Below are 24,975 nucleotides of genomic sequence, written 5' to 3' on the forward strand. Positions count from 1 at the left end.
TCATTATTTTTAAATTTTTTTTAGTACAAATATTATATACCATTAATTAAATCTAATGGTTCACAATTAATACATTATTGATGCTGTAAAAAACTTTACAGCATCATAGAGGAACCCTTATTATATTTATTTTTATTTAAAAAAATTCTGGTCTGGAGGATAGATAGGATGTAATGAGGTGTAGTACTATGCTAGTGTGTGGCTTGGCTCAGGATAAGATTTAGCCACGTAGGTCACTCAGTAACAGTCTCGGCTCTCGCATTCTACCATGGGCTGCGAAGAGCCCATTACTTAAATTCATGGGTTTTGGATTTGTTCAGCTTACAAACTGTATTAACCGTCTCCAGAAGCCACGGCGTCGTTTGGCAGAGATGGAAATGGGATAAACTAACTGTGCGTATTTTGCTGGAAAAGATTTAGGTGGGAATCGATCTGAATGGCTGTGGCTGCTCTGGTAAGCCAGCAACCGCTCTGCTTCTCAAATTCAATAGCAACAGGAAGAACAAGACACAAACCATGGCTCCCCACAAAAACTATCATTTTAAATCCTCAAAAGAAGGCTCATCTCTGTCCCATCTCCTGCTCTTCTTCTTCTTCTACTTCTCAGTCTCCAGAAACCAATGCGGAGACAGCGGAGTCTTGTGTCAATCTGGGCCTCTCACTATTCTCCAAAGGACGGGTATTTTTTTCTTTTATATCTATCTCTGATCACTGGAGCCATTTTCTTTTGTTTAGTTTCGTAAATTTTGGATTGTAATCGTGCTTTTGTTTTTGTTTACTTTAATTTTACTGATTATTTTTATTTTTGTTGCTCAATTTAATTATATTTTGCAGCGTGAAAGAAATGGGCATTTTTATCTTTACACGATGGAAGTATTGTAAATTGTATTGAAGGAGCAAACAGTTTTTTTTCCCCCACCTTCTTGGAAAGATAAAATTGTAGGCTATTTTTTCATGATTGAGTCGATGGTACTTTTCCCTTACCATCACCACTGTGCTTTCATTGTCGTGCAAGTACTCCCTGTGAGTGAAATCCAGCTTTAAGATGTGAATGACCTAAGCTAATCAATAATCATTAATGCATAATCAAATTATAATGGTACAATTACTAGCCAAAGTAATATTTGGTTCTTAAACCGAATTTTCCCTCACAGTTGTTACATTTCTTTGATCATATTGTTCAACACACGCGACATTCTGCAGTGTCAGCAACATCTTGTCTTGCATCACTGTGTGTAAAACTGTTTAACTATTTGTTTATCAATCACATGTAATGTTTGTTGTATCATTTATATAAATTTATTATCATGTGCTTAAATTTTTCAGGTTAAAGATGCCTTAGTTCAATTTGACACAGCACTCAGTCTAGATCCCAACCCTGTGGAGGCCCAAGCTGCCCTATATAACAAAGCTTGTTGTCATGCGTACTGGTAGGAAGTCCAACCTCCAGGCTTTTCAGTTTCCTCTTTTTTTTTTAAACTTTGTGTCATGATAGATTGCCATTGAATTTTTTGTTTCTTTTTATCTCAAAACAACTCAATTGCTGCAAATTGACCGATAAAATCTCTTCATGGTAAAATGAGTTACACTGGTTGCTCTCTACAGACACGTGACTGTCAGCGTAAAGGTCTGTCAAAACTAGTGCTTCCTTTAAATGGAGTGTGTTTTTCTTAGAACTCAAACATAGATAGTTTATTTCAAGAAAGGCATTCAATGAGTCAAAAATTACACAAGTGTCCGTACAAATTTTATCTCATATTCAAAATAAAAGAATTTTATGATCTGATTTAAAGCCAATAAATCTTCCAAGTTTCAGTAGTAAATTGCCAATAGCTTAGTTAAATTTTGCTTCCTTCACTTTGTTTGTTTTACATGAATGAAGCTTATTCAGTAATTTTATCCCTACTGCTGTCTAGATGAGGGATTTTAATTTCAGTGTTCATTTTTCTGAAGTGGGGAAGGAAAGAAAGCTGCTGATTGTCTGCGTACTGCTTTGAGAGACTACAATCTTAAATTCGGCACAATTCTTAATGATCCCGACTTGGCCTCCTTTAGAGCTTTGCCTGAATTCAAGGAATTGCAGGAAGAGGTTTATCTCTCTATTTTGCTGTTTTATATCAATTTTCCACTTCACAAGCTAAATTAGCTATAGAGTGCAACTTTCTCCATAGAGTTAAATGTTGCTCCTCATTTGCATCATTCTTTTAATCTCTCGTAACATGAAAGTGACAGGATCTGTGAAAGGTCATTTCTTTCACTTTCTGCTAATAAATATTTTAACTCAAAACTATTTGTTATGCCTACAGGCCAGGCTGGGTGGGGAAGACATAGGCTACAGTTTCCGAAGAGATCTGAAACTCATCGGTGAAGTCCAGGCACCATTTCGTGGCGTACGGAGATTCTTTTCTGTGGCACTCTCAGCTGCTGCAGGAATATCCTTATTCTTTACTGTACCCAGGCTACTTCGTGCAATCGAAGGTGGTGACGATGCCCCTGATCTCATAGAAACTGCTGAAAATTTAGCCATTAATATCGGAGGTAAACCAAGACATTCAGCTTGACCTTTCATATATTTTGCAAGTGGACTTTTCCCTTTATGATGAGTAAGACTTCAATGATACATCAGAACTTTATAACCGGCTGTTGTGGGTGACTAAGCTTTTGAATCAGCAATCTGCAGGTATCATTGTTTTTATCACATTATTCTTATGGGACAACAAGAAAGAGGAGGAACAACTTGCTCAAATATCCCAAGATGAAACTCTTTCAAGGTTGCCACTGCGCCTCTCTACCAATCGGATTGTTGAGCTGGTGCAGTTGCGAGGCACAGTTAGGCCGGTTAGTACAAACATATTTTTTCAGCTCATATTGTTGTTATTAAATGCTTCTGCTCTATAATTGGAAACCTTAAACGTTGACACTGTAAATTAGCATGTTTGCATTTTTGTCATGGAAGCGTCACCTAATTACAGAGTTTCCAGCTATTCAGAATATTGCTTCATTATCCATTTACAGTAAGGGAATAATCACTCGTGCAATGTGATGATTACACATACATCCATTCTTTTGTTTGTGGATACATGCTCATCTATGAACAAATGGACATGTGATTTTCTGAGAAAAATTTCTAAATGCTCGTCAACAAATTTAATTAGAATCAGACTTCTTTTACCAGCTGCTTATATTGTTCCTCTGGCAATTTGGAAGCATTTCAGTAAACTGCTGCATATCTCAGAAACAAATATAATTTTTCATAACAGTTACCTATAATATTCTATTTGTTTTCTTTTCCGTCTCTTGGTTAAGTTTCATAAAACTGCATCTTTTATGTAACTTTGAGGTTTGGACTAGGTTATCTTGGCAGGGCGAAAGGAGACTGTTTCCTTGGCTATACAGAAGGCAGAGAGGTTCCGAACTGATCTCCTTAGACGAGGTGTTCTTCTAGTTCCTGTGATCTGGGGTGAAGGTAGGGCACCACAAGTAGAGAAAAAAGGCTTTGGTCTGGCTCCAAAAGCAGCAGCTGCTCTTCCTTCTATTGGGGTATGAATACAAAGGTTGCTATCAGCAATTATCTTGTGAGCAATATTATAGTTGCCCTCCTTGACACTGTATCCAATGACATTTTGGTAGGAAGATTTTGAGAAACGAGCTCAGTCTATAACTGCCAAATCAAAGTTGAAATCCGAAATTCGATTTAAAGCGGAGGTGGTGTCACCCAGTGAATGGGAAAGGTTAGATTCCACTTGTTCAGAAGTTTGTTTTCCATTTTGTTGGTAAAGTTACACCTCTATAATATATTAAACATAAATTTTTACCTCTTTGTTTGCCCTTCATTTGCCTTTAATGGAATGAAACGTCACATTCAATCTATGACAATTGTTGTGAACTATTTATCTCCCTTTTAGTTTTTTAATGACTCAAATGTGCTATTATTATTCCTCATTTGAGCTCTGATATCTTCTGAATGAAAAATCTGTACTTATTCAGATGGATAAGAGATCAGCAGAAGTCTGAAGGAGTTACCCCTGGAGAAGATGTCTACATAATATTGCGTTTAGATGGTCGTGTTCGGAGATCTGGGAAAGTAAGTGGATATGGTAAAGATTTTGTGCTTACTTATAATTGAACAGAAATAGCTTCGATTAGCAGGTGCTTAAGGAATTTTTGGTAGTTTAAAGGTTTGGTACAATAAACCACCAATTTTTGTTGTTGTGGTTTGCGGAAAAAACATATAGATTGAGATTTTGGATTCCTATTTAACACTAGCAAAATCCTGATCAGTTGAGGGTTCCTTTTCCTGTTCCATTCACCGGTCACCAATTCAGTTCATTTGATTTTCATAGAAGCTGCTGTTTGAATCCACATTCTATGATTCTTTGTTGTCACTTATCAGTAATTAGAATCTCTGTGTTCTTGGGTGGTAGTTAATTCAACCAGTAAAACCTCTTGTGGTACAAGAGGTCTGGGGTTTAAAACCCTGCACACATGAGAATGAGTATCTCAGCATTCTGCTCTGTTTATCCTGAGGGGTTTAAGTTGAAAACAAAGAGTGCTTAGTTTGTTCTATCTACAATGTTCATCTAAAGTGACGTATACGTAATGTGACAAACTCTACATCCAACCCAAGAGACTTCTAAAAATTGATTTTGATGAGGTCTTGTACATTTTTCTATATCAAGTTGGTGTAACAACCTCTCGTATTTGTGTAGGGCATGCCCGACTGGCAACAAATTGTGCAGGAGCTGCCACCAATGGAAGCATTGCTAAGCAAGCTAGAAAGATAAAGAACTCTTTGTTCACCAACTTGAGAGGATTATGAATGAAAACTAGCACCATTCTCTTTAAATATCTTTGGTGCCCCCCATATGATCGTCTTCTTTGTATAAACCGGCCTCCATGAGAAGATAGATCGTCCTCTTACTCCTACACACTCTTGAAGATTCTTCATCCATTATTTGGAGATGTATCTTCGCTTTGTAAATTTTGAATAGAAAATGAAATGAATGGGGTGGCATTTAAAATTTGAAATTTGAAATGCAGTGCTCGCTTTGCAGCTGTTTTTCGCGAAACCGTTTAAACAATTCCGCAGATTCTTTTTTCTTTTTTCTTTTTTCTTTTTTTCCCCTTCGGACTTGGTGCGACTGATTTGATTGTAAAGTCATTGCTCTTGGTTATTTATTTTGGAGAAAAAGTATTTTTCAGCTTTAGGTTTTGAAGGGGTAATTTTTAAAAACCTCCCATGAGGTTTGGACTTGTTGCAAGTAGATGGCGAGAATTGATTTATTTGTAAAAAATCCCCTACCGTTAGTTAATTTTAACATTGACCGTTAGTTGACCGTGCAAAGACAATATTACCCTTAACAATAGTTTATAAACGAAAATAACTATAAAAAAAACCAAAATTATTAGCTATTTTATCATCTTTAAATTATTGATATTTTCTTAAAGTTCCTATAAAAAAGATAAAATTAAAAAATTAAAAAATTCTCTTTAAATTATTGATATTTTCTTAAAATTCCTACAAGAAAGATAAAATTAAAAATTTAAAAATGAAATAGTCATAATCTTTACCTATGATATTGTAAATTTTTGGAATTGACAAGGATAAAATTGTTAAAAAATAGGGTTTGTGCTTTTCGCGCCAATAATTTTAGTTTTTTTTTAGTTATTTTCGTTTATAAACTATTGTTAAGGGTAATATTGTCTTTGCACGGTCAACTAACGATCAATGTTAAAATTAACTGACGGTAGGGGGTTTTTTACAAATAAACCAATTCTCGCCATCTACTTGCAATAAACCCAAACCTCAGGGAAGGTTTTTAAAAATTACCCGGTTTTGAAGCAATAACTTATTTTATCTTTATTATTTAAATAATGATTTATTTTATTTTTTTAGTTCAAAATACTCTTTTGTTAATTTATCGTAAGTTTACTGTATAATTTTTTGAGAATAAAATAGAATTTTTAATTAAGGACATACATACTATTTTTAAAATAAAATTATCAAACACAATTAAATAATATTGGACTTTTTGCAAAAATTTAAAATTTAAGGATAACCTAATAAATAAATAATAATAATATTAAATAATATGCAAAACATATATTTAGGACAAAATAAAGAGAAAAAACATAGATTTCATAAGTATTAGAGTGAGTTTTTTTTTTGTCTTTTTTGTCTTTTTTGTCTTTTAACTTCTTTATGACTTTAATACAAACAAGATAAATAAATAAATAATCAATCAATATTATTATTTTACCAGAAATAAACACAGTTTCATTAACTTAAAAAGCACACACTAAAAACACGATACAAATGTAATATATTACAGAATAAAATATATTGTACCTTTTATCTTTTAGTTTATCCCAAATTTTAATATGGTCAGTAATCCCTTATTAAATTATTGTTATTGTTGTTGTTGTTGTCGTTGTTGTTGTTATTGTTATTGTTACTACTACCACTACTACTGCTATTATTATGAAATTCAGTTGATTTCATTAAAGAAATTCAATGAACACACACACACACATTGATTATTTTTTAGTGTTATCTTTATTTTATTAAGTTATTCTTGAGTTTTAAATATTTGTAGAAAATCAACGGTTATTTAATTGTTCTTGAGATTTTCATTTTAAAATAGTTTGTAATTATTTAAGTGAAAATCTTATTTTACCCTAATAAATTACATAGTAAACTAATTATAAATTAACGTTAGAGCGTTTTGAATTATTATTTAAAAATTAATAATAAAATTAATTATTATTTAAAAAATAAAGATGAATTGGATTATTTCATGAAACTCTAAAAGTGAAAAGAGGTGAGGTTTTTACCGATATAATGCTATTAGGCCGTGGTGACCCAACTGCTGCACCGCATTTTTTTTAATCATTTATTTTGGTTCCTTGAAGGCTGCACTGTTTTGGGAATTTAACTCAGTTTCTCTAGCTATTTTAATACAGAGTCATACAGTCAGTAGAATAAAGAAAGAAAAATGACTTATATTTTATGTTTATATCAGGTGTTGGGGTTAGTCCATATCCACATCAGCTGAAGCCTGAAGGTGAGGAAAGTAGGGAATAAGACTATAGACTAATAATGTAATTAAAGTCATAACCCAAGGATCCCTGAAGTTATTTTTTTATAAGTTTCTGTATCACAGTGATTTATACAACCTATGCTATCAACGTGAGATATCAAAACTGGCTTAATCTGACCATCTTTTATAGGATACATGATATACAAATAAAAATATGAATAGCTGGATCCTACATGAAAAGTAGTGAGATATTGAGAATTGAAGGAGCCAAGATGGTGAATTAGATCGAATTGGATCTTGAGACACATGCACTTGCTTCTATAATTACGATAGGACTACCGAACCAACCATATTCCTAAGCTAAAGCACACCTTTCTATTCAGCAATAAGCATGCATATGCATACCCTCATTCCATTACCATACCATGTCAGCCGATTTTAATATTCATGTAATATCAGGGCCTATTAAATGTTTTGAATATGAACGAAGAATGATCATCATCCAGGTCATGCTTTCATTTTTTTAATGATTTGTATCCCTTTCATAGTAGGTTTCGAAGAGGTCAGACGATGATATAAATTCAATTCAAGAATACGTCCAACTTTCTATTTAGCAATCAGAAGAGCATTTGAACTGGTAAAAGTCGTCAAACTAATCAAGATTTATCTAGAATTAACAGGAGTACGAGCACCCACTTTATCACTTAAATTATTGTTTTACTTACTTCAATTCTTGGTTTAGGCTTTCCTTTACTATGATTAATATTTTCATGTCTATTATTGATTCTTTACTATTGTATTTAGCTTCAACTAGGACAGGTATAAACTGTTGATGGTTGTTGGGCAGGACTTCGAAGAAGAAACACCCATCCTCCTGATACCTCTTTTATTAGTTTGTCTACATAAGTTTTAATTACAAAATTACCCTACAATTCATGCATACCAACTACAAGGTAGTAAAGTCAACAGTCAGCTAACATGGCATATTTTGTAGATATAAAGAAAGCCGATGTCATTGTGTTAACTCAAAGATTAATTTAAGCCAAATTGCCAGCCAGCTTTATCCTTGTCCTGCGTTGAGTTATCGCATTTATTATGTTATATACGTGCAAAGCAACAATAGCTATATAGAGAGAAAGAAACACAGGAGTGGCAGAAGCAACAGCAATGGCCAAAACTCTTGCTTTTCTCCTGTGCGTTTACCTGTTCCTCGCTGCTCTGATGATGGACTCATCAACTGTCGTTGACGCGGGTGTCGACCAGAGATTGAGTTGGGTTCCGGCCAAGGCCCGTTGCCAAGGCTCCATGGCGGAGTGCATGGCCGACGAAGAATTTGGGATGGATAGTGAGATCAACCGGCGCATATTGGCTACTACAAAGTACATAAGCTATGGAGCGCTGCAGAGGGACTCTGTGCCATGTTCTCAAAGGGGTGCGTCCTACTACAACTGCCACGCAGGCGCACAAGCAAATCCTTACAGTCGTGGCTGCAGCGCAATTACTCGGTGCCGTAGCTAAGTTTGTCCTTAATTTCCTTCATTCCCTTCTCATTTGTAAGACTGAAAAAAAAAATGCAATAATAATATGATTAAGAGGATTAGTCACGATAGTGAATTTGAATCCCCTATTGAGACGGGTGAATCGGTTTTCCTTTTCATCGTAAAAACTAATAATGTCGATTGTTGCGGATGCATGCTATGGCTGCTGCATTTGATTTTTCGCTGTGTTTGTTCTGCCTATTACTTTATTTCATGTTACACAGACTTGAAGGAGAATGATGCAAAAAATATTTTGGGTCTTTGACTATAAAAGAAACAATTTGCTGCTGTTTTTGATTCATAATGCTAAGATAAAGGGACAAAACTGCAGTTTCCAGGTAATCAAAATTCAAAACCAATTCGGGAGGCAGGTAGTAAACAAGGAAATCAACCGCGGGTATAGGGGATGAAAATTGCTCTTAAGAAAAATAAGCATCTCGCATTCTTGTCCGAGAAGAGTTGGCATCTGGTTGAACAAGTATGTTTGGTCAAAGGGTTTTGGCATAAGTTGTCTTCCATTTATGGAACCATCAAAATCAAGGCAGCAGTTAGGGCAAGACAGCAACTTTAGAACATGCAACCTAATTCTATTGGATCGTCCAAGACTTTCTCAAGTTTGGCAAAAGCATCAAAATTCAAGTAGTAAGCTAAATAAAAAGTTTAGCGTTCAAGAATAGGCGTGTTTCTACCCTTTTCCATCTGAAAAGTATAGCATTTCTGACTTTGGTGACATTGCACTTAAAAACACTGACAATACTAGGCATTTCTATGTGACTGAGATGGTCGAAAATAAATGAAAACCATCCTATGTGTCTGCAAGAAAGTAATTACTGACAAATACAAAGTAGCTGCCCTCAGTTGTCAGTACACAGAAAACCAGAAAATATCAAATACAGAACCAACTAAGCCCACTCATATCAGTATGATCTCTCTCAACCAGAAACACAAACAAAAAGCTAGCATAGAAACTAAAGCCAGCATTCACTGCACAAGCACACCCTTTTACTATTCTATGCTGATCCTTCCTCTGGCTTCCCTTCACCCGAGTTTGTCTTGGATGGGGTCAACGGAGATGGAGAACCCTCCACTCCCATCTCTGCTCTTAGATCATTGATGCTCTGCTCCAACTCATTTATTCGGTTTCCCATCTCATCAAGTACATTGAAGTTAAGTAAACAAGAAGCCTCATACATTTAACGTAAACACAACGAAAGAGATGCAAAAACATCTTTGTTGAACAGACACAACAGAGTGAATTAAGAATGTGCTTTCAGATTTCTTTGAACCTGGTGATCAAATATTTATCAGCCAAAATCAGAAATAGAGTCAGATTCATATTTTTATCATATTACAGCAGCATAAAGAATGTTCTGTGACCCTACAAAGATCCTAAGTGTAAGAACTGTTTGTTAACACAAACAATACAGGATCTTCTAGTGTAACAACTGGTTTAACGTTCAGACTGTCATCAATTTTCAGAAAGATACACAAGCAGCACAAATACAAAAGCTTTGCCAAGACTACTATTTCACAAAATCAATAATTTAGGAAAAACAAAGTTATTTTCAATGTAATGCACAATGAAAGAGTTTTGTTCCTGCATTTAATGATCCCAGAGAATTCAGTATCATAAAACTCAAGTGGGAAAAAAAAGGATATTCTTTGTCACAATGGAGTCAGACATTGTCTGAAACCTGGACTGCATCTGTTGAAGAAGATTTTGCACCTACATATCAGTGAAGCAAAAAAATCAATAAGGCCCTACACAAAGAAAACCACAAAAACAATCACACAACTCCTGCAAATTCCTTGTATTAGCTTCAAACACTTCATAAGTGAACTATTGCTACCTTGTTTCAGCCAAAACGATTTTGCAATCTAAAGCTACATCTATGTCTAAATAAATCGGTTACAAGACTAATACCATAATATTCCAAATTATAGTTTCAAACATACACTAATAAACTGAAAATATTAGAGGACTCACGAAAACAGTCATATCAGCAGTACTTTGCTTGGGATCTTCCGAATCATGTCCGTCCTGCCAAAAAAGTAGCCAGTTAGAGCATATCAGACAAAACATTCTAACAAGATCAAGATGGTATCACAGCCTCCTCAAATCTAACGGACCAAACTGGACAACAACTAGAAAACCGAAACAGTTTAACAAAAATAACTGAAAACCAACACAAACTCACAAGCTTTAAGGCTGAAACTTCGAGAAGCAAAATTATTTTGACTGTAAAATATGAATTACACGCAACACCATATCCGAAGACGTAAATAAAAAATATCGAAGCCTAATTTTGAGTTCCATACACCCCTCTTCTAAAAAAACAATCACTGATTGCAGAGTGAAAACAGATCTGAATCATTTCATAAGTACATTTTAAATCAAGCAATTCTTGAAACCCTAATTATGCACTCCGATTACTCTAACCAAATACGAAGAAAATAATATTTGACTTCGGCGATCAGTACAGGAGTTCAATCAAGAGAAGCAAGTATTACCATTGCTCGCTACGCTAGCGGATCTCTCTCTACTGGTCTCTGCCGTACAGTAGATAGATTGCCAAGAGTTAAAATGCCGATAAACGATCGCCTGTGCCTAATCTAAGACAAAGATGCTAGCGCCACAAAAGTTTTACCCCTCCGCCTCAGGTTCTGAGCGGCTGAAGTTACCAATATACCATTAAGCACAAAAAATAAAAAATAAATAAATTAATGCAGAATAGCCTTCACCATTGAGGACGCCTATTATTAATTATTTAATTAGACCGTTGCTAAAGTAGTTTTGTCGTGTGCTTGGCGTTACGGAAAGATGGTAGTTTCGTCATTTTAAAATTTTTCCGAGACTTACAAAATTAATAATACGGGCTACACGTTGCTCATTTGAATTTCAAAATGCGGAGGTTGAAAGCAGAACTAGGGGAACACTGTTTAATTCAGAATTTCAAATCATTGATGTGGAAAATCAATGTCTTGATCTCTAACAAAATCATTATGTAGAAATTAAATTATTAACCTGGTAAATAATGACATTCAATAAATAATAAAGCTGACCAAATCCCCAGTTCAGTCAGTAATATTAAAGCAAATGACCACTAAAGCAGATACATCTACAAATTGAGCTTTTGCCACCATAAACCCAAAAAAAAAAAAAAAATCCGGTTCAATCACAAAGATAACATTACAAAATGTTTAGGCGGTTCAGGCTAGCCTCGAAGTCACATACTAATTGCTTAAGTGATTACATGTAACTTAAAATAATCTGTCAATAAAATAAAGTCAAAATGTGCCAAAATTGAAAAGAGATAAGGATTACGCCATTTGATGTCACCAAATCAGCATTTTATATTTGGAATAATGACTTCATCAGAAGAAAATTCCATGTTAAAGAAGAGTGAAAAAATTAATCACCAAATCCTCGTATTTCATTTGTTCTTCTTAGTTGTTGGCTTGTCGTCTACATAGGGATACTCCGTTGGGGCGGACCACAATCCATACAGTATGACTAAGTGGAGACACAGAAGGAGAAGAGATGAATAAATGTTCGAAGGGTAGACATTCCAGCATAACTCCACCCCCATAAACAAAATCAATCTGCACATCACGACTCAAACACAAGAACAGCACAGTTAACAAAAGTTATAGAAATACTGATGCAACATTAATCGATGAACAAACTACACAAGTTACCGAAGCAATGTTGGAAAAGGTGTTCTCCACAGCAGATAAGGCAAGCTATAGAAATACCTGCATGAGGAGACGTCCAGTTCCAGTTAAGATAAAGATCTGTAACCTTCAATGGCTATTTGTTTACGTTACATTATGACAACAGCATGTGCCATGAAAGCTAATGGCTGGAAGAAAAAGTATTTTCAAAGAATGAGAAATGCTTCATCACTAGACATTAGAACATAAACTTGAAAAGTACTACCAAAGCATTCGGTAACTGTCCATTCAAGGAAAAAAGTAAGATATGTTAAAAAACAGTTCGTACTACACTAATATTTAAGTCCAAAATTTTTATTATGCAACATCACAAAATTGATTTACATTAGTCCAAACTTTAAATATGTTTGCTCTTCCAATTGAGAATACAGCTGGGTCCGCTGAAGTAGGATCAAGTATAATAACAAACCAAATATATAAAACGGAATTTTGTCCTGCATACATACCACAAGTAGAACTGATAATGCAAAGAGCGAGCGCACACAATGCCAATAAAATTCCCAGCAAACATAGTTGTTACAATATCTGAAAAGTGAAATGACATTCCCATTATTAGTGTTCAAGAGATGGTTTTAAAAAAAAAAATCAATCAAAAGGAAATATCTCTGAACATACGAACTAATTTCACGTTGGAATATCAAAACTTACGTTCTTTCTTCAGGATCCTGGATGATGAATTGCTAGAACTCAAACCAGCAAACTTCATCTTCATAGCGACATATCTGGAGTGTAAAAAGTTGAGAAGTCCACCTTCATGCCTGCAAACAACCAAACAAAAAGTAACTGACATATGGTAAATCAAGCGTCTTTTATGTAGGTCCATTAGTAAGCAGCCACATGCAATGTAGATGAAGAATAGATCAAAAAAATTTTCTTAAGCTTTGCATTTCCTCAATGTTGTAACTTAAGTATGTTCCCTTGCATGCACTTAAAATTATACTTGTTAAGGGAAAAAAAGAGCCACTTTTACTTACTTGCACCATCTATAATGAGAAAAAGCTGCAAGTACCACAAGATGAGTGGTCAGCAAAGAGATTGCAAACCCCTTCGATACGAAAACTGGTTCAGGAACGAACTTGAAGTTAACTGACCTAAAATAAAAGATTGAAAATGGTAACAAGTAAAAAAGATTGAGAATGGTAACAAGTAAAAATTGTATGCATGGTACGATTATGGTAATGCAGCTCAAAATCATAATGACAAGAATCAGTGAATCTCCATGCTATAATATTGTCAACCTTTAATGGTTAAACAAAACCTACAGGAAAATTGATTAGGTGACCAAAATCTACAATACTTGGATAACCGACAACTTATGCAAGTCACTAATTTAAAGTACAGTTGTATCATAGTCATTGAATTCAGCAGACAAGTATACCCTCACGAATTTACAATCTCACAAAGAGGAGAAAGAGGAACGGAAAGATGAGGGAGCAGCATGGGGTGGTGGTGATAGTGTTATGAGGGTATACAGTAAATTGGATAATTTCTAAGAAAGATAGTGGACTTGCAATAACTGTGCCTCTTGGTATGCCTAGGAAATTCAGATTCATCTAATTTACAACGGTATAGATCTTCAAAATGCTACAAACCGGAACTAACATTTTACAGAAAGCTATCCCCCAGAAAAGCATAACCAGATTTAAGAATTTTTAAAATGCTAATCTGATTGGAACAGTCACATCTAGGTTTGTGGGCTGCAACATATCTAGCTAATTCTTAATGAGGAGCGTAACCATAGAAAACATGATACTTCAGAGTGCGTGCTTGACAACCACAATTATGACAATGTTATTGCCTGTAACAGACATCAATATCATAAATCCAAATACATTTGAGAAAAATTTCTGTTAACAGACAATCTACAACACTACAACAAAATCCAAGCCAAGATGCTTTTCTATCAATCCAACCACCCCCCCCCCCCCCCCCACAAACCCAAAACCCAAAAAAAAAAAATTTGGAGGGAAAGAAAATCATCTGTATAAAGGTCTATAACAATAATCCCAACCACAAAGCTAAGCAACAAGTACCAGAAGTGGATGAAGACACGCCCAAGATTGAAGGCTCTTGATACGTATGCGACTGGATGTGATATGAGAAAAGGAAACCCAAAAAGAATCTGCAGAACCATTCACAAAATACACGGAGAGGTTTGATCACATTGAACACACAATGCCCCCTACCTCAGCATCAAGTTGCAGCAGCAGCTCAACTCACCTAAAAAAGTTGAAGATCAGATCAAAGATTGCAGATAGCCTACTTCCTATGTAAAAACATTATTCTGTTGAAGTGTTTTTTTTTTGGAACAAAACTTTAAAATTAGATTTTGAAAATATCCAATTGTGTAATCGAGAATGCCAATATGATGATTAGTCTCCTAGAACCACAAAGCAATGGGGTAGGTACCTGCACTAATGCAGCACTAGCTAATGTTGATATGACACCAAAGATGCCCAAAGCCTACAGAAAGAGAGTTCCAAAACATGGAGTAATTATTGAGCGATTCTAATAGGAGATCCAAGTAAAAACTTCGATGAATGTAATTAATCCTTACTCGAGGTTGGTATACCTTTAACAAGAGAAGAAATAATGGTGGAGCATATAGGAGCACATTCATCTTGATTGAAACTGCCACACTGACCCAAAAAATAAATAGATAAATAAAAGAAGGGAGAGGGGTTGGGTGCTGGAAGTTAAATTTTGAAATGTGTGATATAAGTGTGAACACTACCTGAAAATAATCAAGCCCAAGTGCCACCTCTGATCAAGTAGTAAGGCCAATGCAGCATGAAGGAATGTCATGGCGAAACAGTCATTAAAGAGACGAAGCACAAATATTGAGTGTACTCTTTTTGAGAGACAAAGCAAACTAAGACCCCACCATGGAAGCTGAAATACATGTTAAGAACAACAAAAGTGATATCAGAGTTCAGTTAAATAAAAAATTTGAAAAAAAAAATGTAGAAAATGCACTATATATATATAAAACAAATTAGAAGATGCTTTTTTTTAAGCGGACAATAACTTTAGAGGCATACAATTTGAAAGGTTAAAGTTGAATGTATCAGTGGAAATCAGGGTGAAGGAACCTCCAACTGCCTAAAGGGGTACAAAGGGAGAACTCTAGATTGCCAAAGAACTGTAACAGAGAAACCTCTTGTTGGCTCATCCACTATAGAAAAATTAGTATGCAACAAGCTAATCATAGTACCTAGAAAATAGACAACCATCTGAACTATGCCTAATAAAGCTCATTCCACTATCCACGGTGTCCTATAGAATCCTTTAAGTTAGAAACATTTTACCAGCATCTACGAAGGCAAAATACCTTCAATTTATAATGCAGCCTCCAAATGCTCCCAGAACTTAGACCCCTAAATCTCTCATGCTGCTCACAAAATATGTACTCTAGTTTCCCTGTGAAAAATTTACCCTTGAGCTTTTTCATGCAGAATTTGGTTATGAGCTGGCATACGAGAAATTCAATATGCATACTGCTGAAGCCACAACAGGGACATGCAGGAGTCTAGAAAACAAAAAGGCTAGAACTTCAGCTTTAAAACATTAGTTATCATACCACGTCTGTCTTCACATATACGAATAAGACGATTCCCAGATTAATAAGGTATAAAAAGGCAAAAAATATCTGCACCACAGCAAAAGAAAAAACAAACATAAGAAAATTAGTATGAGCATGCAAGGGAAAACTGATAAGTATGTGTCAATCCTACCAAATTGTTTATCAAGATGTATCAACACAAAGACTTACCAATCGTTCACAATCGATTTCAATATTGCAAGCCAATTTTTGAACTCAAAATATGCAGTCGAGATATGGTTTACAACTTTTAACTTTAAATGTCCACCGAAAGCAATGTATCTGAACATGAAATATTAGAAAACAAAATGCATGGAGAAACCAGATCACCCACCTGAGCTGAATAGACCTCCCCTCCTGTAATATATTGAATAGCAGAATAAACGTAAAGAAACCCAGCTGGATATACAAGAGGCCCAGTGTCCCCTTTCAAGTTGCTGTAATCTCTTTCCCCTTCAAGAAACCCACTCACCTGATCAATAATCAGACTATTTCTTATCAACACTCATCCAAACTGAGAATCAATGTGAAATTGTTATTATCGTCTAGCTAGTATTGTTAATTGATTTAACTAAAATTCTGATAATTAACAAAAGGAATGACGTAAAAAAAAACCTGTGACATGTAAGCGTCCCAGTCAATCTTGGTATCTGAAAATAGTATAATAGAGCCATTACAATAAAACATTTACTCAGGAAACCATCAGTATCAGTAAATAAGAAAGATGTAGAGATCTTACAAGGGACGTAGGTGATAATAAGAGCAACGAGCAGGGCATCCATGATAATTAGACCAAAAGCAAAGGCAACTTTTGAACTTTTAAAAATTCCGAGAAAGGAAGCATCGTGTTTGACATGAGTCGCTGATCGTCGCGCCATGGTCCTGGCTTCTCTATTTTGTTTCGCCTCGAAATATGCTCAAGCTCAAACCATCTCCCCACATATCAATGAATTTTTAAGAGAGCATCAAAACGGTGTGTTTAGATTGCCGGGTCGTGGGTAAGAGTACAACACAGGCCCAACATAATGCGTCAAATCATGAGCTTGCTCAGGCCCAAATGAAGATAGCCCCATAGGGTCAGCCGATAAGCTCCGACCCAAAAGGCTGACTGCCTGAGATAGGGTTAACACTTTACAGGAGTGAGCGGCGAATGTGAATTAATTGTAAATGCCACATGAAAATTGTACGAGCCATTCGAGTAATTTATGTGTGTGGAAATATAAATAAGAGAGATTGTTACGTTATATAGTCATGTAAGATACATGATTTTTTAACTGTCATTTGATGAAAATTTAACGATTGTGAAAATATAAAATAATAAGATCATATTATTTTTATAATTGTTAAATTTTCATCCAACGACTACGAAAAAATCACGTATATTGTATGATTATATAACATAACAAAAGTCATAAATAAGATATATATGTATATTGAAAAACCTTTATTAGGAGGGGGTGAAGTGGAGACTTCAATTTTTCTTTCATTTCGTATTACTTTCCATAGCGATCCCGCTTTCCCGGAGTCGCTGTTGTTGTTGACGTTGTTCCGCATGCAATTAGACGCGCGTATTTGCACTATTTCAGAGTGTCTGCTGGACCCACCTGAAGCCCGTCGGCAGAGGCGTAGCCACTAATTCTTTTAGAAATCTTTTTAAATTTCATAATTAAAATTAAATTAAATAAAAGAATTACGTAAGTTTTTTAAATTAATAATAAATTTGTCTAGAAAATTTATCTCAATAAAATTAAGGTGAAATGTATTGATAAAATGCATAATTATTTTTCGATTAAATTTGTCCCGAGTTGACTATGTCGGTGAGAGATAACAATTAGCAGACAAAAGCATCAGCACAAAATTCTCAACTGATAGTGATTAATTTAATCAAGAATGCTCTTCAGATCTTATCTGAAGCCACTGTTATGCCCACGCGTTAGTGAACCCAGCTTCCACAATCCCTCTTCGACGTCGGCTATGGATAAAAAATAAACCGGTATATATAAAGCCAAAAGATCAAATCACCCTCCGGCACTGCAGTGCTAGCCACGTGTTGCCGTCATGTCCACTTCTTACCGCCACCTATGCCCACGTGTCTCTCCTGGTTTTATCGTCCCATTATTAATGAGAGCACAACACGCGCGCTCTCCTCCATATAAAACGACCACCGCGAAATGCCCCTTCTTACAGCACGAAACTTCAGTTGCTTAATTAATTCCTCTTTCTGTTTAGCAAAGGCGCGATCGCACTTCATGGCCACAGAAAACCTTAAGAAGCGTACTAGGGATGATCGTAATGACTCAGACGACACTGCCAACGTGGACAAGGACAACGAGGTCATCAAAGGTGGCAAACGAAATAATCATCAGAGGAAAATGGTCATGGCCAAACGCGGTCTCAAATCACTATCCATGGCAGTGGCTCTCCCTCTTTCTCTCACTCTCTTAAACATTTACTTCAACGGGTCAAGTGACCGCTACGTCAAGCAAGAAAAGCCCTTCTGGTTCCCTTCTTTGTTGGTGCTGCATACGGCCAGCTTGGCTTCAACTTTCTTGATGGGTCTCTCGTCTTGGCTTGTTTGGGCCGAAGGCGGCTTCCACAAGAAACCCACGGTTTTGTATCTTTGTTTGGCTCAACTCGGCCTGAGCTTGGCTTGGGATCCCATTGTGTTCCACTTAGGAGCCTACTGGGCTGGGTTGGTTGTTTCTACGGCTTTGTCTGGGTCTTTGGTTTGGTACTGTCGAGTGGTCGAGGAGGTGAATCCAATCGCTGGTGATCTGATGAAACCTTGTGTGGCCTGGGCTGCGCTCTTGTCCCTCGTTAATCTGAAGCTCGTCTTTAGCTGAATTTTGGCGGTCAATGAATGCTGTTATGTACTTCTGTTATAAACAACGACCAAATCAAACTTCACGGTTAATAAGCAGCGAATATTTCACCGTTATATATAGATAATGCACTACTGAATCTTGTATCAATTTTCAATTTTCTTGTTGGATTTGATTTTTACCCTGAAGAGTTACTCTTATATATAGTGGTTATTTTTTATAAGAGAAGTGTTCCTTTTCCTATACAAAATGTAATTTTTTTTAATAAGTCTTAGAGGAGAAAGTATTTGTTTCTTAAATAAAAATCTCTCTAAATAAGTTAATAATCTAAAAAAATTTTATTAAAAAATGGAGTCATATTTCCCAACAATAATCGTCAACTGCTGATTTAAAAGAAAAAAGAGTAATTAAAATTTTTCTTGAATTGATTATTAGTTCTTCTATTTAAGTAATATCCAAAAAGAAAATATATACTCTTACAGCACAAATAATTTTTATGTAATCATGTAAAATTATGATCTTAATTTGAATCGGTTATAAATAAGTATGGATTTTTTTTAACAAGTCATAATTTTTCAGACTCTACAATTAGGAAAACGTCTTTGCATAATAGTAATTATCTAATTTTAGAAAATAATTTTATGTTAGTTTTTTAAAATCATATTAATCTTTTTATCAATATTTACACATTAGATGTGACATGCTCAATTAATTAATTACATATCGTTTGCAATACGTATAATTAAGTCCATACAATAATTTTATCATTATAAATCTATTAAGTTATAACCTCGTTATATTAATAAAATTATTATGATCCTAACATTATAACTATAGAGATATTTTTAATTTGGCCCTAAAATTATGGCAATAGAAAGGTTTTATTATAATTGTTAAAAGATGTGTGACGAGAAAATAAGAAAAAATTAATGATGAAGTAATTGAGTAATTAGATAGTAGGTTAATTGTATCAAGAGTAAGACTATTTGAATTCATTAATTTACTCTTTACACTCATCATTAAATAAATTTTTTTATCACTAATTTATCTTAACTAAATTACATATAAGAACAATAAGATTTAAACAATTTTTTTTTTAAAAAAAAGAACTATAATTTCATTACACCTATTTTTTGATAAATCATGCTTGACTCTTTCTCTTCTGCATATAGATTCAGTTGTTAGTGTCCATTTGATATGGTTTATCTAGTGGTCATAAATGCTTATTTAATCTCATAAGTTATTTTTAAATTTTTGTTATCGTTTGGTCATTTTTTTATTAGAGCTTTTAAAGTTACATAAGTTATTTTATCTCTACAGATAAAAGCTAAAATTTTAAGTTTTTGATAATAGAGGTTGAAATTTTTTAAATATTTAAATATCTAAAATATTATTTATTTTTTTGACAATCTTGTTCCTATATTTTTACATTTGATCAGAATTTAAATGACCACAAAAAAATTTAGAAATAAAAAAGGTTAAATATTTTATAGAAGAAGTCCCAATACAAAGAACTATAATTATCTCTTCAGTATTTGCTTTGAGAAAGAACTTGATATTGCTTTCTTTGCTTCTCTTCTTCTTTACATAATCTTCAAATTCTGGTAATCAAGAAACAAAACAAAGAACAATTACGCCAGCATTTCTTGTATATCATGTCATTACCCTACATTATGAAGAATGAAGATGTTATTTTATGTTAAAATTCTTTTGGTAAAGCCAACAGTATTATATATGAAGCAAAACCACAAGGGCTAGGAAACAGGGGGGAAAAAATTATTCTTGCTTTTAAGAAGACGGCCCCTGTTTAGCTTTAATCTATTGTCAATTAATTAAAAAATAAATTGGATTATGTGTGAAGTTAGAAAAGGAATACCTGTTTTGGAGAGAGAGAGAGATGCGAGTGAAAAAAATTGATTATAAAAAATAAGGAAAAAAATTGATTAATAATAGGTGAAAAAGAAAAATGAAAACAACAATATTTTAGTTGAGGTTGTTTTTGAGATTTTATAAATTGCATAGAGTTAAAATTTAATATTTAAATTTTAATGATGTTTCATTGACAAAATAAATTTAATAACTTAAAATTATGGTTCAAATAATCTTACTTTTTTATCCATTATAAAATTTATTATCTAATAAATAAATGTAGTATGATAATTAAACGGTGACAATTATCATTATTGTTAGCAATTTAGCACGGACGATTAACAAACACACAATTATTGGTGTAAGCTGATTTTTACTGCACTTGGTAACATATGATCATTTTCCTTTTACTTTGCTTAGAAAAAAGAAAATTTGCATTTACCTTATAAAACTCAGGGGTGTCTGCCCAGGCCCGGCCGGCGTGACGTGTCTGAAAAAAACCAAATATCAACCAGTCTAGCAACTATGGCGGTGTTTGGGTAATGGGCACGCGCGCTTTCCTCTGATTCCGAGCTCGAATCAATCAAACTTTTAGGTTTCCAACAAAACTCAGAAAATGATTGAGAGATGTTTAGGAGCTCAAAGGTCTAGGAAGTTCCACAGAGCTTTGCGCCAGTGCAAGGTCACAGCTCTCTGCCTTGTCCTCACTGTCGTCGTCCTTCGTGGCATCATCGGAGCCGGTGAATTCGGTACTCCTGAGAAGGACTTTTACGAAATACGTAACCGCCTCTATTTCCCCTCCAGAAAGCGCGGAGGGGACCCACACCGAGTCCTCGAAGAACGCCGGGCGACGTCGTCTTCCTTCGCCACCCACGATCGCAATCATTATAAAAACAATTACGACGAATTTAATGTCAAAATGTTTATGGAGGATAACGGAGAAGACGACGAAAAGCCGGACCCAAACGAGCCTTACTCTCGCGGGCCGAAAATCTCAAATTGGGATGCGCAAAGAGCACAGTGGCTAAATGAAAACCCTGATTTCGCCAATTTTATAAACAAGAAGCCACGTGTGCTACTGGTGACAGGATCGTCGCCGAAAGCGTGTGAGAATCCGGTAGGTGATCATTATTTGTTGAAATCGATTAAAAACAAGATTGATTATTGTAGAGTGCACGGATTAGAGATATTTTACAGCACGGCTCTTCTAGATGCTGAAATGGCAGGCTTTTGGGCGAAGCTTCCGTTGATAAGAAACTTGTTATTGGGTCATCCGGAGGTGGAGTTTTTATGGTGGATGGACAGTGATGCTATGTTTACTGATATGACATTTGAGGTGCCATGGGAGAGGTATAAAGATTACAATTTAGTTATGCACGGATGGAATGAGATGGTTTATGATCAAAAGAACTGGATTGGATTGAATACTGGGAGTTTTCTGTTGAGGAATTGTCAGTGGTCGTTGGATATCCTTGATGCATGGGCTCCGATGGGACCAAAAGGGAAAGTTAGGGATGATGCAGGGAAGAAATTGACAAAGGAGCTTAAGGATAGGCCGGCTTTTGAAGCAGATGATCAGTCCGCAATGGTTTACTCGTTGGCAACTGAGAGGGATAAGTGGGGTGATAAGGTTTATCTTGAGAGTGAATATTATTTGCATGTTAATTGGGCTATTTTAGTTGATAGGTACGAGGAAATGATTGAGAAGTATCGTCCGGGATTAGGTGATCATAGGTGGCCTCTAGTGACTCATTTCGTAGGTTGCAAGCCTTGTGCCAAGTTTGGGGATAACCTGGCTGAGAGGTGCTTGAGGCAGATGGATCGAGCCTTTACTTTTGGTGATAATCAGATACTTCGAACTTATGGCTTCACTCATAAGTCATTGGCCAGTGGACGAGTTAAGAGGGTTAGGAATGAGACAAGAAATCCACTCGAGGTTAAAGATAAGGTTCGATTGCTTTCCCCACCATATAAAGCTGTCAAGGTACCCTCTTCTTGATCTGGTTCTTGTTTTGCTACTTACGTTAAAGTAGCAATTGTTGTGCTTGTAGCAGTTGCTATCAGTGTAATTTGTCAGATCTGTAGATACTATTCTTTTGTTCATTGTGAATGTTTGATTTGTGAAAATGTAATGCTTCCCTAAGCAAAAAAAGCTAATGAAAATTTTGTAATTATTCAATTTTGTAGGTTATTAGGAACTTGGTGTGTTTTCATAATGTGGTACAGATATCTCATAGATTAATGGTGAAAAGATGGTGACATTTTCTTCCAGCAGCTGCCTAACTGTTCAAATGACTGCATGATAAAATAGTATAATCAGTGGTTATATCGTCCATCACTGACATCAATTGTCCAATTATGGTCACGGACTATCGCTGTGGTGATCCTTGTTATTTAGGATGATTAGATGATCTCAATCTGAAGGAAATGATATAATTCATTCATGGTTATGGTCCATTTCGTGCGAGGAAGCGTTTTTGCTATATGGTTTATATGCAATTTATTTGAAGTGTTGCGCACATGCATTTCACTTTGCAACTTATCTTGAACAAGTTAATCTCATTTAGTTAAGCATTGATGTTGGAGTGACAACCGCAAATTTTCCCCTCGCCTATACTATGTTATCTTTAAACTGATTTCTGTAGATCCTCTTGTTAAAATTCTCTAGTTGAAGCTTTGATAAGCTGTTGTTCGCTGGTCTGTATTTGTCTATTTCACTGTGCAGAACACTTGATTCATTAGTGCTCTTTGTGGGTAATGGGTAATCTGGATGGTAGTTATGCAATAGCTATTGACTGCTCTGTTTTGTCTCTAGGCAGTTACTGGTCATCCACTTGATTGGATGCCACCGTTGTGGAGGTTTTTTGGGGATAACATTAATAGGAGAAAATTAATTCGGCACTCACGGTTGATGAACCAATTTTTATTTCCCTTTGGTTTAAGATTCAAAGCTAAAAGTTATCACTTTGCCAACCCAAACCTTTACCACATGGGCCAAGGTGGTGATGCTCAGATGCACTAGTTATGGATTTACGATGAATTGGATGGACATGCTTATTTATCCAGAACTTGTTGACCAACACATTAGTGTGATAAGCAATCCCCTCAGGTCAATAATGAACTTGCATTGCTTCTCATATTAGGAGCATCAAATTGTGTATCACTAACTTATTGCTGCCCTGTTCTTTTGGCTTTTGATTAAAAAGTAGAGAGCTTGATATCATGTATTCTTGGTTTGTTTAAGTATGCAAGCATTCGTCAAATATTAGAAGAATTAATGCTGGCTCTTTCCTTCATATGATACGTGTTAGGTTTGTTGCTTCTCTGGTAGATGTGTCTTTCGGATTTGTAATACTCTTTTTCTATCTAAAACCCCACCCCCATCCCACCCCAAGCACGAACACATATTAAATTAATTATCCTCAGAGTTGGCGCAAGGGCAATCAATTGAGCTATTCCATTGGGGATTTTCAGTTGTTTTTATCCTTCCAGAATTAAAAAGCCATTTTAGAAATGATATTTTAGAATTCTATTGAATGTGGAGAAGTCCCTTTCTACTTCCATTGCAGTTCAAGTATTGATTGTTAACATCAATTATATCAATTGTCTTTTACAGAATTTCAAGCCAGTTCAGTCTCAAGCGAGAACTATGGATACCGTCTGATCTGTGTTGGTTGGAAGGAATTTATTTATTTGAGGCAAACTTTCATTCCAGCTATCTATCTGGAGCGTTGTGCACAAAAGGTCATGTAACTGTTATCTCAAATTCTTAGCTTGGCTAGACCAGCTGTATGCCAAAACCCAAGTCCCCTGTAATGTATATAGTTGAGTAATCTGGAGAAGCTATTCCGATTTACCTTTGCCAACTTCACATTAGACGATCCCTTGAGCTCCAACTTTGCCAACTTCACATTAGACGATCCCTTGAGCTCCAACTTCCTTGTTGTATCATGTATGTAAACAGTCTTCACTTGTGTCACAAATTCTATGTTGCTTATGAGTTAGGCCGGTTAGTCCCACAATCAACAATGTTAGGGATCTTGATAATTGAGTTTTAAGTATTATTTTTCCTTTTTCTGTTGAGACTTGAGAGGAGAGTCTGTTGGGATAGTCATGTCACAGGTTAAGGCAAGCAAGAAAATGTATGGATGGCTTTTCAATTCTACTCTGCCATAGCCAAACGATAGAAATTGTGTTTTTAACTTATGAAGTGAAAAAAGAAAAATTGCGTGACATTTGCATTTATGACGCGAATTTAATTTTTTAGGTTATCTCTGGTAATCAAAGGAGAGGTATTTGGTAGAAAAATTATTTTATGCCGAGACAGTCTGATTTTGAGTCGATAGAGCTAGTAATGCTAACTTACCGAT

The 24,975-nt window shown here is 35.3% G+C and overlaps 6 protein-coding genes across 11 annotated transcripts; 4 read left to right on the forward strand and 2 right to left on the reverse strand.

The window, feature by feature from the left end:
* The first annotated feature begins 354 nt into the window (after nt 1-354).
* LOC18048999 (protein LOW PSII ACCUMULATION 1, chloroplastic) lies at nt 355-4,995 on the forward strand. Of its 2 annotated transcripts, XM_006444222.2 has the most exons (9): nt 355-679; nt 1,327-1,430; nt 1,954-2,089; nt 2,307-2,538; nt 2,681-2,838; nt 3,352-3,540; nt 3,631-3,731; nt 3,988-4,084; nt 4,710-4,995. In XM_006444222.2, exons 1-9 carry the CDS (start codon nt 437-439, stop codon nt 4,782-4,784), a joined length of 1,335 nt encoding a protein of 444 aa, XP_006444285.1. In that variant the 5' UTR covers nt 355-436; the 3' UTR covers nt 4,785-4,995. The 2 variants fall into 2 exon arrangements, 1 of the variants encoding a protein (XP_006444285.1); XR_002906304.1 differs by lacking the exon at nt 4,710-4,995 and having other exon boundaries at nt 3,635-3,731; nt 3,988-4,075.
* Nucleotides 4,996-8,138: 3,143 nt separating this feature from the next.
* Nucleotides 8,139-8,829, forward strand: LOC18049000 (protein RALF-like 33). The gene has a single exon (XM_006444223.2). The coding sequence runs from the start codon at nt 8,208-8,210 to the stop codon at nt 8,556-8,558; it is 351 nt and encodes a 116-aa protein (XP_006444286.1). The 5' UTR covers nt 8,139-8,207; the 3' UTR covers nt 8,559-8,829.
* Nucleotides 8,830-9,237: 408 nt separating this feature from the next.
* On the reverse strand, nt 9,238-11,308 carry LOC18049001 (heat shock factor-binding protein 1). The gene is made up of 4 exons (XM_006444224.2): nt 11,090-11,308; nt 10,566-10,619; nt 10,238-10,304; nt 9,238-9,734 (listed from the first exon to the last, which is right to left on the reverse strand). Exons 1-4 carry the CDS (start codon nt 11,090-11,092, stop codon nt 9,589-9,591), a joined length of 270 nt encoding a protein of 89 aa, XP_006444287.1. The 5' UTR covers nt 11,093-11,308; the 3' UTR covers nt 9,238-9,588.
* Nucleotides 11,309-11,599: 291 nt separating this feature from the next.
* Nucleotides 11,600-16,830, reverse strand: LOC18049002 (dol-P-Man:Man(5)GlcNAc(2)-PP-Dol alpha-1,3-mannosyltransferase). 4 transcript variants are annotated; one of them, XM_024188423.1, is made up of 13 exons: nt 16,654-16,830; nt 16,530-16,564; nt 16,249-16,386; nt 15,894-15,962; nt 15,048-15,205; nt 14,871-14,952; nt 14,723-14,776; nt 14,347-14,435; nt 13,288-13,404; nt 12,962-13,071; nt 12,760-12,838; nt 12,278-12,334; nt 11,600-12,181 (listed from the first exon to the last, which is right to left on the reverse strand). In XM_024188423.1, the coding sequence occupies exons 1-13, from the start codon at nt 16,790-16,792 to the stop codon at nt 12,013-12,015; spliced, it is 1,296 nt and encodes a 431-aa protein (XP_024044191.1). In that variant the 5' UTR covers nt 16,793-16,830; the 3' UTR covers nt 11,600-12,012. The 4 variants fall into 4 exon arrangements, with proteins under 4 accessions (XP_024044191.1, XP_024044192.1, XP_006444288.1 ...); XM_006444225.2 differs by having other exon boundaries at nt 11,601-12,181; nt 14,886-14,952; XM_024188424.1 differs by lacking the exon at nt 15,894-15,962.
* A 1,043-nt stretch (nt 16,831-17,873) lies between these two features.
* On the forward strand, nt 17,874-18,924 carry LOC18049003 (translocator protein homolog). The gene has a single exon (XM_006444226.2). It carries the CDS (start codon nt 18,086-18,088, stop codon nt 18,755-18,757), a length of 672 nt encoding a protein of 223 aa, XP_006444289.1. The 5' UTR covers nt 17,874-18,085; the 3' UTR covers nt 18,758-18,924.
* Nucleotides 18,925-20,935: 2,011 nt separating this feature from the next.
* On the forward strand, nt 20,936-24,682 carry LOC18048608 (xyloglucan 6-xylosyltransferase 2). 2 transcript variants are annotated; one of them, XM_024188170.1, is made up of 2 exons: nt 20,936-22,589; nt 22,793-24,001. In XM_024188170.1, exons 1-2 carry the CDS (start codon nt 21,222-21,224, stop codon nt 22,862-22,864), a joined length of 1,440 nt encoding a protein of 479 aa, XP_024043938.1. In that variant the 5' UTR covers nt 20,936-21,221; the 3' UTR covers nt 22,865-24,001. The 2 variants fall into 2 exon arrangements, with proteins under 2 accessions (XP_024043938.1, XP_006444290.1); XM_006444227.2 differs by lacking the exon at nt 22,793-24,001 and adding an exon at nt 24,222-24,682 and having other exon boundaries at nt 20,939-22,589.
* The last annotated feature ends 293 nt before the right edge of the window (nt 24,683-24,975 follow it).

Source organism: Citrus clementina, unplaced genomic scaffold (assembly GCF_000493195.1).
Source record: "Citrus clementina cultivar Clemenules unplaced genomic scaffold, Citrus_clementina_v1.0 scaffold_3, whole genome shotgun sequence".
Classification (NCBI taxonomy): Eukaryota; Viridiplantae; Streptophyta; class Magnoliopsida; order Sapindales; family Rutaceae; genus Citrus; species Citrus x clementina.

Excerpts from the sequence above, each read along its gene's own strand:
- LOC18048999 (XM_006444222.2), top strand. The coding sequence starts at position 437 with ATGGCTGTGGCTGCTCTGGTAAGCCAGCAACCGCTCTGCTTCTCAAAT. Across the intron at positions 3,732-3,987 it reads TCACCCAGTGAATGGGAAAG|ATGGATAAGAGATCAGCAGA; the intron begins GTTAGATTCCAC and ends GTACTTATTCAG. Across the intron at positions 4,085-4,709 it reads GTGTTCGGAGATCTGGGAAA|GGCATGCCCGACTGGCAACA; the intron begins GTAAGTGGATAT and ends GTATTTGTGTAG.
- LOC18049000 (XM_006444223.2), top strand. The coding sequence starts at position 8,208 with ATGGCCAAAACTCTTGCTTTTCTCCTGTGCGTTTACCTGTTCCTCGCT.
- LOC18049001 (XM_006444224.2), bottom strand. Across the intron at positions 10,305-10,565 it reads CTGCTGATATGACTGTTTTC|GTGCAAAATCTTCTTCAACA; the intron begins GTGAGTCCTCTA and ends ACTGATATGTAG. Across the intron at positions 9,735-10,237 it reads TGACTCCATTGTGACAAAGA|TTGATGAGATGGGAAACCGA; the intron begins ATATCCTTTTTT and ends ACTTCAATGTAC.
- LOC18049002 (XM_024188423.1), bottom strand. The coding sequence starts at position 16,792 with ATGGCGCGACGATCAGCGACTCATGTCAAACACGATGCTTCCTTTCTC. Across the intron at positions 16,565-16,653 it reads TATTATCACCTACGTCCCTT|ATACCAAGATTGACTGGGAC; the intron begins GTAAGATCTCTA and ends TACTATTTTCAG. Across the intron at positions 15,206-15,893 it reads TATATGTGAAGACAGACGTG|CTTCCATGGTGGGGTCTTAG; the intron begins GTATGATAACTA and ends CATGTATTTCAG.
- LOC18049003 (XM_006444226.2), top strand. The coding sequence starts at position 18,086 with ATGCCCCTTCTTACAGCACGAAACTTCAGTTGCTTAATTAATTCCTCT.
- LOC18048608 (XM_024188170.1), top strand. The coding sequence starts at position 21,222 with ATGATTGAGAGATGTTTAGGAGCTCAAAGGTCTAGGAAGTTCCACAGA. Across the intron at positions 22,590-22,792 it reads CACCATATAAAGCTGTCAAG|GTTATTAGGAACTTGGTGTG; the intron begins GTACCCTCTTCT and ends TCAATTTTGTAG.